We start from the raw sequence: 15021 nt of genomic DNA on the forward strand, positions 1-15021 counted from the left end.
TACTGTGATTAAAAGGGACACCAAAGACACTGTGATGGCAGTCACCATCACCTGGACCTTCAGGCAGACTATTTATGTAGGTTGACAGACCTTTCTTATGTTTTAGTCACCCTGTACCCATTATAGGTGCAGGGTGTGTGTATAATGTAATTGTTTATTGTTAAATGTTAATATGCTGTCCTGTATAGCTAATGCTTGCAATCAACTAGGTGGATTTGGCTGTGGAGCCTGTACAGATCCACCTGGATTGCTAATTTGCATATAGATGCAGGTAGATTTGCATATTGCTATTTCTACAAGCATGAGAGATATTTTGTGTTAATTGTAGTCTTTCCCACCCCTTTACATGTTGTCTAATGTGATTTGAGTGTTTGTATTTTATTGAGTTGTTACAGTAAGTTTAATGTAATCATCATATGGGCTAGTCCCATGAAAAAAAAAAGTTTTGTTTGGCAGTTCCTTTTGGAACTTGTATTCTGTATTGTGGAACTTGTATTGTGGATTTGTAGGGATCTTAGTGACAGTCTTTGGATATGTTAGCTGGTTGCAGGATCCCTCTAGCTCTTAGATAAATCAAAAGATCTAGGCCTGAAAGTTGCAGTTGCATTTTGTAAAGGCAGTAATGATAATCAATGTAAGCAGTGCTGCAGCGGAATAGGCACAGGGGACGATACATGCCTGGAAGAAGGACTGCAGCGGAATAGGCATAGGGGACGATACCTGCCTGGAAGGAAGAGCTGCTGCCTGGTCGGGTGCAAAAGTTCCCGAAGGACCCCAGTCAAGCTGCAGCAACTGAGGCTGAAGCGTTCCAGGCTTCCTGCAAGCAGCTAGGTATTGGACTTGACGGAGGTACCCAGCTCATTGAAGTGGTCTGGCTGCAGTGTCCCCCGTAGTCCTGCAATGTAAAACATTGCCGTTTTTTTAGAAACCAGACACCCTTTACATGCTGGGAATGCGAGGGAGGGGGCACTATAGTTTTAGGAATACAAATTTAAATGCATTAGTAGGAATGTTACCAAGGCCAAATTTTCTGTTTATCAAGTGACACAATTCTTTTCTAATCAATACAGTTTCTGTTTCTTTGATCCCCTGACATGCCATCTGTTTTAGTTAATAAACTCTGCAGTGAGTTTGCCTTAAGTTACCTCATCTAGCTTTTGTTAGCAAGATTCTTTTGGACATTCCCATTGGCTAATTTATTGAAACAGTAGACGCTATTGTTGTTCCTTCCCACCCATGGAGAGAGAAGTATGTGGAATGTTCTATATATCTAAAATGTTTTATCAGCAGAATGATTTGTTTGGCCACATAATTCACTTGGTATCTTATCATCTTATCAGATCAGCTTGATTTCAATGTTAAGGTTTCATTGTTTTGAAAGAATGTTCACATTTGTGTGGTCTAATTAAGGGATACAAAATACTGACAGTTGTGACCTTTCATCTCTCTTAATAGTATGCCACACTGCAGAATATGTTGGCATTCATCATAATAGTTATATATTTGTTTTCTTAACACGTTCCAAGTCGTTTCAAATGCTATAATACAATGAGTGTAATATGAATCCATTAACAAAGTGAAAATTCAGGGAATATGTGTAAAACGTAGGGGCTAAACTCGTTTCATGAGCAGGTGACTGACACTGATATTAACATATTTCCATTCTGTATCCGCACTCATGGTCTGTCAGGTGTATTGAGTGATAAAAAAAAAATCTGAATTGATTAACTAAAATGTATTACAGCACCTCAGACTTCAACTAAACGGTTTTCGGCTTATTGCAACGAAAATTCAACATTTTAAATATTCTAAAAGCGTTTTTATTAGACAATACATTACAAAAATCGACATGTTTAAATCATTTAACAAAATTTACAATGTAAATATAACAAAAGAAGCGACGTCTACAGGTAGTGGCTGTCCAAAACCGGACTAGTCCACTAGTCCCGTAGAAGGTAACACCTTAGAAGACACTCCAGAGGTGTCCAGAATGTTGGTCACCTGCACATAGTGATAAAGTGCCCTGTGAAAAGAAAAGTGAAGGAATAAACCCTCAACCCGACGCGTGTTTCGGTGCCAGAGTAGTGCACCTTCGTCAGGCACCGAAACACGTGCCGGGTTGAGGGTTTATTCCTTCACTTTTCTTTTCACTCCACAGGGCACTTTATCACTATGTGCAGGTAACCAACATTCTAAGTATGGTTCTGCACAGTAGCACGTCTTTGTTTTAACACTGTCTTTTCTTTTTTCCTCCTGTCTTATCTTATACCCAGTCTGAGTGGGGTTATTTAAACATTTTTGCCTTGTTCCCTAGGGGTTTTGATAACGGTCAGTTTGAATTTATACAATCTCTTTGGCTAGATTATTCAGGTACCTACCACTAAGTCAGTATTTTCCTGCTATCAGTGGCAACTGTTACCAATTTAGCAATTTTGGCTAGAGAGAGTATCTAATTGTAAAAGCTATAAGTTCATTAGCGTGTCGTAAAGCCATTCCCCTCTGTGCAACTAAATGCTATCTGGATACATTCTGCTAACTTCACAAAGATTTGAATCATATACTATCCAGTGCTTAGCCATTTAGTCTGTCGTTTGGTGCTATACTATGCTTTAATTCCATTCACCCCACTAAGGTGACTAGTATTTCAGAGAATCAAGAGCGTGTTATTTGTCTATGATATTATTATTATGCCCACTTCTCTCTGAATACTCAGACACCACGGGTTCTAGATAATTCTCTAGGTATTTATTTGTATTTATCATACATATAGTTCAAATCCATACCGGATTGCATTGAAGTCTAAAGTCTGAGAAAAATAATTATACCACTAGAGATCTCAGGACAGGAGGCTAGCCACTTGGCTTGACTTATTTTCTATCCACTTATGACCATTTATTTTGGGACTTTACGTACCAATACCGCTTCATTTACTCATCATTTATTATTTCTTATGTAATTATTTCTCCAGCTGATACTCTTGATTCTGGATCCCCTATCCAGTATTTTGAGGATCTTTCTGTAGTTACAATGTAAATAGTTTTTTAAACAAGTCATCATCCTAATAAACTCTTCTGCTTGACCTTCATTCTTGTGTTTGCCTCATGCTTTCAGCTACAGCAGTGGTAGTCAACCTTTTTCTACCTACCGCCCACTAATGCATCTTTTTGGTTAAAAAAATGTCCACCAGTTTTCGCGCAAGTGCGGAATATTTTTTAAAAAGGAGGGGGTTTAAAAAAAAAAAAAAAAATGTACGTACATTTATCTTTTTATTTCTACTTAATGCATGTTTATAATGTTTTTAACTTTATAAAGTTTAATGAGAAAACAATAAAGTAAATTGAAATAACCTTTACTAGTGATTAATGAGATCCTTGAGGTTGATGTTGCAAGACTAAATATTTGATATCTGGTTCGATTTTCGTAAGGAATAAACAAAGGTCTCCTCTTTCGGTGATATTCAGACGACTTCTCTGTTTGCGCATAATATGATTTATCATCTGTGCGTCAGCTCCCCTCCTCAATTCCCCTCCCCACCTTTTTTTCCACCTTTAAAAAAAAAAAAAAAAAAAAAAAGTTTTAACCTTCCTTATAGCAATGCCCAGTAGGAAGGCTGAGCTAGGTATCCCACTTACTATAACAGACAGGCACACATACATACATACATACATACAGACACACACACAAGACACACATACACACATACATACACACACACATACAGACAGGCACACACATACATACAGACACACAGACAGGCACACACACACACAATACACATACAGACACACACATAAGACATACATACAAAGACACATACACAGACACAAGACACACATACATATGACACACATACATACAAAGACACATACACACACACACACACAAGACACACACATACATACAAAGACACATACATAAGACACACATACACACACATACAGACACATACATACAGACAGACACACACACAAGACATACATACAAAGACACATACACAAACAAACACACACATATTTAAGTCACCCTCCTGTTTCCTACCTTTAAGGTGCAGGAGGGTGACTTTCCCTGGGGTCCAGTGGTGGCTCAGGTGGATGGGAATCAGAGTTTCCACTCTGACTCCCTCCTCCTCCTTCCTCCCGCGCGGCTCTCAGTGTAAGCTGGGAGGAGTGACGTGCAGTCACTTCCTCCCAGCGTGTGATGTAATCACAGGGGGCCTGGTTGCGCTGTTAAAGCATCCAGCGCTGACCGGGCCCCCTTACAATTCACATCCATCGGGTGGCCCTGACAGCATAGGCCACCCGATGGACCCCTCCGTTTGCGGCCCTGGCGGTTTGCCGCAAGTGGTGATGGTGGTACCCGGTCGCAGTGGTACCGCCGGCTCGCGCCCGCCCAATCTGTCAAAATTAGAAAATCCCTACCGCCCACCTGGAATCCTGAAACGCCCACTAGTGGGCGGTAGGGACCAGGTTGACGACCCATGAGTTACAGTTACACTATGGTTCCATATAATACAGTTTACTACAATGTCTCCTGTTTAAAGAACATTTTTTTCTTTTACACACTTGTTCAGTGGTTGCATATTTTATAATTTGGAGGCATAATGTCTCATGAATCCACTAAATAAAGTAAATATCTGGAAGATGTCCTATTAGAAGAGGTAGTATTTATCTTTTTAGAATCTTAGAGCTACTGATAAGTTGTTGTGAGACAAAACACAATAAACCCCCCCCCCCCCACAGATTTAAAGGAACACTATATATCCTTAAGAATACAGACCTTTATTGCTAATACTAAAGTGTTCTTCTCTTTATCGAGTCTAAAGACTTCCCATAGATCTAAATAAAAAAAGGGTATTACTTAAATTTTATTCAAGTGTCTGGGGAGAGATCCTGCAGCCACTCAATCCACTTCCCATAATTTTATGCCGCCGCTTGTAAGTGTCCAATCATATGCTCCTCATAAAGCACATGTGTGGCCGGCACTGCATTGCTCCAATGGAATGGAGGTTAGCTGTGAGAAGTTCGACATGGTTCCGAATTCGCCCCCTACCTCTCCCACCCCCTGGTCACCCCCTGGTCACCCCCAGCGGCAATATCAATGTTGTGGGAGTCCTTATGAATTTGCAGAGTCCCAAGTTAGTGTCACTTTTAAAAAGTTTTCCATGACAAATTGTGCAGTTGTGAAGTCGGCAAGAAAATAACTGCTAAAGCTAAAATCATGGTACACTGAAAATGGAGAAGCTCTGGCGGATGGAGATGTCCTGCAGGGAGCATAGGGCAATAGGTTCAGGGTCAGCTGAAGGTCAAGGGTTAGTTTAGGTAGCAGGGGGGGGGTAAAGCTGGCTAAATCTGGTTTGCAGCAGTTTAAATTAGGATATTCTCATTGGCTGTTAGTTTTTTGGCGGGTTTAGGTTGCGCAGAGGAGGGAAAATGCTAGGCTCTGATTGGTCAGGATTAAAGTAATTGGCGTGCGCTAGTTTATATATACCAAGTTTGAATTGTGTGGGCTTCACGCTCTGAGGGACTTACAGAACAAGAGGGAGAAGTTTTGAGCTCACCCACCCACCCCTTTGATTTCATTTTAGTGTCGTAGGCTGGGGAATTGAGGGTAAGGTTGCCTCATTCACGAGGTGGATTGAGGCTTAAGGTTTAAGTAATCTTTCTGGTTCAAGAGTGGATTGTTAAATTTAATTTTGGTGAAAGGGATTAATTTTAAAGTATTTAGTAATGACTCTAATTACCCTCAATAAGCTATGGCCTTTCCATCCAATGGTAAATGGTGTCAGTTTATTTATTATATGGTATATGTGTTGCTTATTGATATGATATTTGGTTTTGTTTATTTACAAATATGATTATCTGAAAGACATACAAATCCTGCAAAATAAACGATTTAGCCAAAATAGCAAAGTCGTTAAATTTAAACATCCATTTATGAAGAGAAATTATGAATCTATGCTGATTATAGAATTGTGCATACATCCAATGTTTTATAATCCTATACATTGCAAGACGCTTATAAATTGGTGCTTTGCTAAAAACAGGAGAAACCATGATAGTTTCCTGGTTTTTAGATATCGGAGGTAAGAGCAGTTCGAACTGGCATTTTTATTTTCAGTTCATATAGTGGTAATGAACAATAAGAGAAAATTATTCTCCTCTGACATTTTCCTTGTATATTTGGAAATAGCAAGGACCTGACTGTCACACGACCAGCAATGTATATGTTTGTCCTTTCCATGAACCTTGGACCTTTTCTACATTTTTAAACATTCTATTAAAGAGGGAAATATGTTTCTAATCTGTAAGCTTCCATGACTAGTGAAATAATTGATGCATAATTTGAATAACATTTTTGATTTTACTAGCTAAGAATGTTTATATTGAGTTCATAACCATACAATTGTGTTCTCTTATTTAAAATTAAGCTGCCACCTGATGCCCTGAGCTGTGGTTTGTCATACGTGTTCATCTTTTAGAACCCGAAATATCTTTACATTTCCCTTCTGTACTTTTCTTTACTTCTGACCCATATTCCAAAACTAGGGATGTTCTGATCGTGGTACATTTTACTTTTACCAAGCTAAGAAAATTATAGCTGTAATTATTATGATGATACTTTTTGACTATGGAGATGGCCTTAAAGGGACACTATAGTCACCCAGACCACATCAGCTCAATGAAGTGGTCTGGGTGCCAGGTCCCTCAGGTTTTAACCCTTCAGATACAAGCAAAGCAGTTTCAGAGAGACTGCTATGTTTACATTTGGGGTTAAGTCAGCCTCTAGTGGTTGTCTACCGGACAGCCACTAGAGGCGCATCTGCGACGCTGGAGGCATATTATGCCTCCATCGCGCAGAGCGTCCATAGGAAAGCATTGAGAAATGCTTTCCTATGGACACTTTGAATGCGCGCGGCACTTGCCGCGCATGCACATTCGGCTCAGCTGACGTCGGCGGGGGAGGAGAGGTCACCAGCACCGAGGGAGCCCGGCGTTGGAATAAGGTTTTAACCGCTTCAGCGCCAAGGGAGGGGGGCCCTGAGGGTGGGGGCACTATTCCTGACACTATAGTGATCCTTTAAGGGAACTGCATTAAAATATCCGCAGTGGAACGCATAGACTTGATACTATGCGTTCCAGTGATGTCACAAGTGTGTGCCAGGACTTCGAACCGGATATGATGCGCATAGACAGACGGGGGAAGGTCATTGGCGCACCACGAGACTAGGAACCGTAAGTGACATACACGGAACCGGCGGTGGAACGCAGAATGCATTCCACACAGAAAAAAACCCGGAAGAAGAAACATCTTTAAGCATATAAAGGCGCCAAAAGGCTTGTACCTACAAACACCGACTGATACCAACTGAGGAAGCCCTTGCTATAGGGCGAAACGCGTTTTGGAGAAGATTCAGTCTACAGTCTGAACTTTTACTTGGACAATACTGTCTATTATAGATTTTTTTGTTTCATCTTTTATTTAAAATTTTTAATTGTGAAAATTCTTTCCATTTATAATAAAATCTCCTTTTTGAATCAACACACTGGAATAGTGCCATCTTTCCACTGCTGCCTTCCAAACTCTGAAGGAGGAATACCAAGATGTGTGCTCCACCTATTGTATGTATTATTTGCATTAAAATAGTCTTGGTGAAAAAAAAAAAAAGGCTGCTGAGAACGTGATGTCAGCAGTCAAACCTAACCTGGATATCTGCAAATAAAATATTTAACTCACACAATTTCACTATGCAGACATGAAGAAATGTTTTTTTGACATGCTTGTGTCCAATGACTTGTATACTTTTCGCTTCCACAAGAATAATCCCTCCCTCCACTTTGTGACTTTGTGAATATGGACTATGCCTTACTTCCTTGCCTCTAAAAATGGAAATCATACACATTCTAATGTTCAGGCTTCCAGATCCACTGTCCTACGGCTACTCAATTGCTGTAAAAGTAGACAAGCAATGATGGATGTTTGCAGGTCGACTATAGATAGTTTACAGAAAAGGAAGACTGCTTTTGATGCTAACGACCCTGAACTTTGTAATGGAGAAGATGACCAAGTTAGGTATAAATATTTAATTTTTAATTTAAAAAAAAAAGTTTACCAGCTCAAAGTATAGGCGTTTTTTGAAGTGCCACAATCACTTGTTTATGATCATGTACCGTAGAAGGCATTTTTGTAAAAAAAAAAAAAAAAAATCTGATAATTTCATATTTACCTAACTATACAAAGATGTAGCAATGCTTTCATTGATACCATTTCTTTTCACACAGATCTATGATTCAGAATATGCACAGTAATGTTTTAGGTGTGCCCTATTTAGTGCAGCTAAAAATGTGTATTGTAAGGTAGTTTCCCAAAACTGCACCTCTAAAATCTATTGGCCTTTGACCCTAACATTTAATAGGAGCTTATCTTTTTTTTTTCCTCAGCCATGGCAAAATATTAACAGCAAATTAAGTTTCCGGATAGCCAGAATTATAGGATTCTTGTTTGCTACAATTTACATTTTCCTTCTTGTAAACTATCTTCTGTGTGCCAATAAACATCACTGCTACATTCTACAAAGTACCGTATATACTCTAGTATAAGTCGAGTTTTTCGGCACATTTTTTGTGCTGAAAAACCCCAACTCGACTTATACTCGAGTCAATGTCTGTATTATGGCAATTGCCATAATACAGACAATGGGGCTGTGTAGGAGGGGGCCTGGCAGGGAGCGTTTACTTACCTCTCCTGCAGCTCCTGTCAGCTCCCTCCTCCTCCGCGCCGGTCCGGTCAGCTCCCCTGTCAGCTCACAGTGTAAGTCTCGCGGCCGCGATGTGACCCCGCGGCTCTCGCGAGACTTACACTGTGAGCTGACAGGGGAGCTGACCGGACCGGCGTGGAGGAGAGGTAAGTAAACGCTCCCTACCAGCCCCCTCCACTGAACTGCCAATGCCACTGGACCACCAGGGAGTGAGAGCCCCCCTCCCTGCCATGTATCAAGCAGGGAGGGGGGACGAAAAAATTATATAAATAATAATAATAATATAATAATAATTTAACAATAAAAAATTATTAAAATAATAATAATAAAAATGCCCACCCCCCACCAAGGCTCTGCAACACATACACATACTCACACTGCATTCGTACACACACACTGCATTCGTACACACACACTGCATTCGTACACACACACTGCATTCGTACACACACACTGCACTCATACACACACACTGCACTCATACACACACACTGCACTCATACACACACACTGCACTCATACACACACACTGCATTCATACACACACTACACTGCACTCATACACACACTTCACTCATACACACACACACACTGCACTCATACACACACTGAACTCATATACACAGACTGCACTCATACACTGCACTCATACATACACACACTGCATTCATTATATACACACACTGTAAATAAATATTCAATTAATATAATTTTTTTAGGATCTAATTTTATTTAGAAATTTACCAGTAGCTGCTGCATTTCCCACCCTAGTCTTATACTCGAGTCAATACGTTTTCCCAGTTTTTTGGGGTAAAATTAGGGGCCTCGGCTTATTTTCGGGTCGGCTTATACTCGAGTATATACGGTATATGTTTTCCATTTTCTTATTTGGATGCATATTTATTTTCACACAAAGCTCATGTGTTATTTTTTTGTTTGTTTGTTTGATAGTTTTGTCTGGCAAGAGAATAAGTGCCTATATTTACAAAGTGGAGGCAATCCTAGTGAGTGATCAGTAGGCAAGTAATCTAATCTGTTCACACACAGGGTGCCTAATATGTTTTAATACCAGATGCAAATTGCTTTAATTAGCAAAGCCTGTTCCCTGTGGGAGAAGCTTAGTTTTATACACCAATATATTTAGTGTATGATTGTAGGTTTTATTTTCTATATGATTCCAATGCACTGTGATATTTCCTGCCTAAAAGCTCTCAATAGTTTCATAATAAACAACACCTTCAATTAATTTGACTTAATCTAATCTGTGTTTTGTTTTTTTCAGTTCACTCTCTGATTTTTTTTTGGAAATCTTTTTTAACACTTTAATTGAATAAAGATTTAGGGTTTGAAGCAGAAGAAATAAAACCGATGGTTGAAAGCAAATACACGGGTTAAATTGTAATGCTATAGGATGTTACAGAAAATATACGGTGGTTCAGATTTCTGTATTACTGTACATCCTGATATATAACTGTCCCAGTTTCTATAGATATTTGAAATAAATTGATCTCTCTTTTTTTGAATTTGCCATAACTATTGATTTTTATGCCTCATCGGGATGATAAGTGGGCAGCATTTTGGTCCCATATTTTATAACAACATATTTATTGGAGGCTCAGCTGGTGAACCCAGCCTGTAAAAATCTGGATAATTGGCAAAATATGAAAGCAAGCAATATGCCACCCCTGGTCACATTTGTAGTCACACAATCTGAAATAATAATGTCCCACTTTGGCCATTTGAAAAACTGGAAATAATACCTCAAAAAGAATTACAAATACAACAGATAAATGTGTTTATTGTGTTAGTAATTCTTATTGAAATCAGCAGAGAATTGAAGGAGACAAAACAGAAAACCATAGTAGCTAACAGGAATAACTCTAGTAAAACACTATATTACTTTTGTGATTTGACCTTTACATGTTTAATAATGTTTAAGCTTCTAGGCTGTTCAAGAGGAGTTACAAGTTCTTATTATTGGTTGAAAGAAGACTTGAATCAGTTATTTGTGGAAAGACCAATTGAATCAATAAAGTTCCACCTTTTTGTCCCCATTTGATGCCTTTTGGGCTGTTGCCTGTAATTTCCATTTAGTAGTTCACCATTTTTCTTCATCCTTTTACGGCCAAATTCAGGCTCTTAAACTTTAATAAATGTCCCTCTACACATTCAGGTAATATCTGATCCACCATGATTCATAGGCTAAGAGGACATCCACTACAGTTTTTCATGTATTCTGAGGAGGGTGTGGGGGACAGACACCTAAACTGGTACAGGACACCATAGCATTAGGAATACATGTTTGTTCCTTTAATTAGTCAATTAAATAAACACTGATGCACCAAAAGCCTCTGTATTAACAAGAAATCAAAATTACAAATGAACAGAATCCAGGTGTGTTGAATGATGCAGACATAAAGAATATATATATTTTTAATAAAAAATATAATATCTGAAGGGTGAATTAATTAATAAGATTAACAAAACCCATGTAGTCAAATACTTGCAAATTGGACCTTCCACAGTATGTGAAACTGAGCAGGAAAGTATGGGTTACATGGAGGAACAATCACCATTTAAAGATTGTGGAAACAGTAGAACAAACATTTATTAAAATAGCCAGAAACTAGGTAAGGAAGAGCTGCAGTACAGCCATATGTCAGCAAATAAACAGACTTGTTTTTTGGGGTTTTTTTTTTTTTTTTAACAACAAATCCATTTTAATGATTCCCCTCAGTAGCTTAGGGACAGCTCGATGCAGTCAGTCTTCATGTTTACCTCTTTTGCTTTTTGTTCTGCTTGCTGCAGTGTTACCTGTTTGTGACTCAATTAAAACTTCATACAAGGTGTAGCCTTTTGGCTGCTGTGCAGCCTGTTAAAGCTGGTGGGGCACTGTCAGCTCCTGTTGTGTGATGAAGCGCACACCTCAGAGGTTATGTTGTCGCTTTTTAAACTGTCTTGTATATCTATTGATCCACAAGAGCCCAGGGTTTCTCTTAATGAAAGCAGTATGACATGATTTGAACAGTTTGAGACAACCATAGATTATGGAACCACGACTCTGCATGGAGTCATCAAGAAATAAATGTACTAATTAATTTGCTTTTGATAATGCTTATTTTGCTTTTCTGTACAAGGCCATATTGTTGCATGTTATCAGATTTAAAGGGACCATAAATACTAAAAGGTCTATACAGCTAGAGTGCCTGTAAGATATAATGTGATGCAGTTAAAACTGTACTAAATCTATTTTACCTATGAATATATATATATACTTGACCTGTTTAGTTATGCCATTATATAATGGTTGATAGATATAGTATATAAACTATTTTTTTGAAATATCATAAATATATTCTAAAATGAATCATGGTTTTTATAAAATTAAAATTGAAGTGGGCTGCCAGAATATTAATCATTTGGGCTCCTTTTCCCCCAATTTTTTTTATTCAATTTTTAAGGGATACATCACGACACATTATACTCTCTACTCACACTTTTTTTCCCCTCTACATTTTCCTCACTATCTGCATAGACTAAATGGTTTCTTTAATAGTCAGTGATCAGTTCCCAGAGCCATCAGACCGTTTATTACTCCTCTACTACCACACTTGACTCATATTGACTCTAAGACCTACCTTGTTTCATTCAACTGTGTATTAGTTAATATGTCATTTCACACTTGATAGACCTATTACCTGATGTGATATTCACATTTATTTTGGTTGTTAAACTTTTCCCTGTCTCTTGTACCATAACCACTGGGTATTCCTTTAATTTTCTTTTTAATACAAAAATATCTTATTGAGTAAAACTTCTTGACTAAGCACAGCATGTTATATCAAACACAAGCAGAAAATGTCATGTTAGTAACAATGAATGGTACTAAACAAAATAAAAGATTAAGTAAAAAGAAAATTATACACTCTGTGGGAAAGATAAAAAGGTAAGCAGCTAAAGGTAAGCAGCTAAACACCTAATATGTGGTATCCCCTACATCACCATAAAAACAATAGCATACATACAAAGCAATAGGTGGAACCGCTTGAGCCTTTGATAATCTGTAAAACACAAATATATACAAAATAGCGTAGTATATCTATACAATGATATGCATTAGGAGAAATAAATGGTAGTTTCACTCACAAGGTTGGAGTCATACCCTCATATGACTCTTTTAGTATGCTCCTTTGGACCATTCAAAGGTTGTCCAGACCTTATGCAGCCAGAATCTTGGTTATCGTCTTTGTGCTATTGCTTGATGTTTCAAAATAAAGTTATAGGATATCCAGATGTATTCTCAGAAGGTAGATTTATTCATAAATTCATAAAAAATTATTCATAAAAAACAATAAACTTTACCAGAAACAGCTGGTTAAAGTGCAAAGTGTAAAAGACTGATCCAAAGTAAAAGTTTCTAAAAAGTATCCTTGAATAAAATGTCCAAAACGCGTTTCGCCTATCAATCAGGCTTCCTCAGTTGGATGAAGTTCACTTCAAATAGTTCCTTTTTTATATGGTTCCCGCCGGACCTTCTCCGCCAATCAGACGTTACCTTACGGTATGTTTTTATCTTGGAACGCATCGTGCGTTCCATGCATTAAGAAAAATAAAATAAAAATTAATATAAAATAAAAATGCATGGAACGCACGATGCGTTCCAAGATAAAAACATACCGGAAGGAAACGTCTGATTGGCGGAGAAGGTCCGGCGGGAACCATATAAAAAGGGAACTATTTGAAGTGAACTTCATCCAACTGAGGAAGCCTGATTGATAGGCGAAACTGGTTTTGGACAGTTTATTCAAGGATACTTTTTAGAGACTTTTACTTTTGATCTGTCTTTTACACGTTGCATTTTAACCAGCTGTTTCTGGTAAAGTATATTGCTTTTTATGAATCAATTGTTATGAATTTATGAATAAATCTACCTTCTGAGAATACATCTGGATATCCTATAACTTTATTTTGAGACATCAAGCAATAGCACAAAGAGGATAACCAAGATTCTGGCTGCATAAGGTCTGGACAACCTTTGAATGGTCCAAAGGAGCATACTAAGAGAGTCATATGAGGGTATGACTCCAACCTTGTGAGTGAAACTACCATTTATTTCTCCTATTGCATATCATTGTATAGATATACTACGCTATTTTGTATATATTTGTGTTTTACAGATTATCAAAGGCTCAAGCGGTTCCACCTATTGCTTTGTATGTAAAATAAAAGATTGTTCTTATTTGCAAATGAGCATGGCAAACTTTACACTGTGCAAGTGAAATACTTTATAAAAGAGGGAAATTGAATTAGAAGAACGGGAAAGGTATAAGTGGCAAGAAATAGAAAAAGTAAGGTGTCCGTCCATGTCTCCAGGTTCCTTTATAACCAACTTGATCACAAATAGATTATATTGAAAACTAACCGTATTAATAATTGTATTATAGCTTATTCTTAAGGGTTTTTTTGTGATACCAAGGAAGAGGCAGAACTAATATATGGGTGTTTTCTATGGTACCTGGTATTTCTGCACCCTGCATTTTTAAATGTCCCATTTGCACACACATCTTGTCTAGATCCATGGAAAGCTTTCCTTCCCTAAGCAACATTGGTTCATATGATTTAATATGTTTCACTAATTGAATCATGTATGTAATATTAGGAATTATTTGAGTTTTATAAACTTCTAGCAATTAAAAAGTACATGGTGATCAAAATATATGTATGGTTAGCCAATACTAAACAGTGAGCGCCAAAATGATCTGTGGGGAGTGATGGGGCAAAAGTGCTAAGGTATTCAAATCCTACTTTGTTGACTCTCTTTTGTGTGACTCATTGGTTAACTAACAGGTTACCAGACCATGCACAACAGTCATGCTTTAATGTTCTGTATCTCCCATAAGATATCAATATCTCATGTTGTCTTTGCATTAATGGTCATAACAGTACCGCTTTTGATAACTGATGTATACAATTCTTCTTTTTTAGAACTACCAACCTCGGAACATTTAAGTGTAGCAGATGCAACATGGCTGGCTCTCAATGTGGTTTCAGGAGGTGGAAGCTCATCCAGTTCTCAGCCCATTGGAGTGACCAAAATTGCTAAATCCGTAATTGCACCATTGGCAGACCAGAACATCTCTGTGTTTATGTTGTCCACTTACCAAACTGACTTCATATTGGTAAGAAGTAAAATTCTGTTTGCTATTCACATTCTTGACAACCTCCTCCTTCCTGCTCCTTCCACAGGAAATTACATAGGAATGGTT

At 38.0% G+C, this 15021-nt stretch overlaps 1 protein-coding gene across 1 annotated transcript in view; it reads left to right on the forward strand.

Annotated features, from left to right (window-relative positions):
* CASTOR2 (cytosolic arginine sensor for mTORC1 subunit 2) overlaps positions 1-15021 on the forward strand; it is a 199495-nt gene that overhangs the window by 150393 nt on the left and 34081 nt on the right. The window contains exon 3 of the mRNA XM_063457400.1: positions 14741-14934. Within this exon, the coding sequence (XP_063313470.1) occupies positions 14741-14934 (194 nt within the window). The remainder of the gene's footprint in view (positions 1-14740; positions 14935-15021) is intronic.

Source organism: Pelobates fuscus, chromosome 1, assembly GCF_036172605.1.
Source record: "Pelobates fuscus isolate aPelFus1 chromosome 1, aPelFus1.pri, whole genome shotgun sequence".
In the NCBI taxonomy this organism is placed as follows: domain Eukaryota; kingdom Metazoa; phylum Chordata; class Amphibia; order Anura; family Pelobatidae; genus Pelobates; species Pelobates fuscus.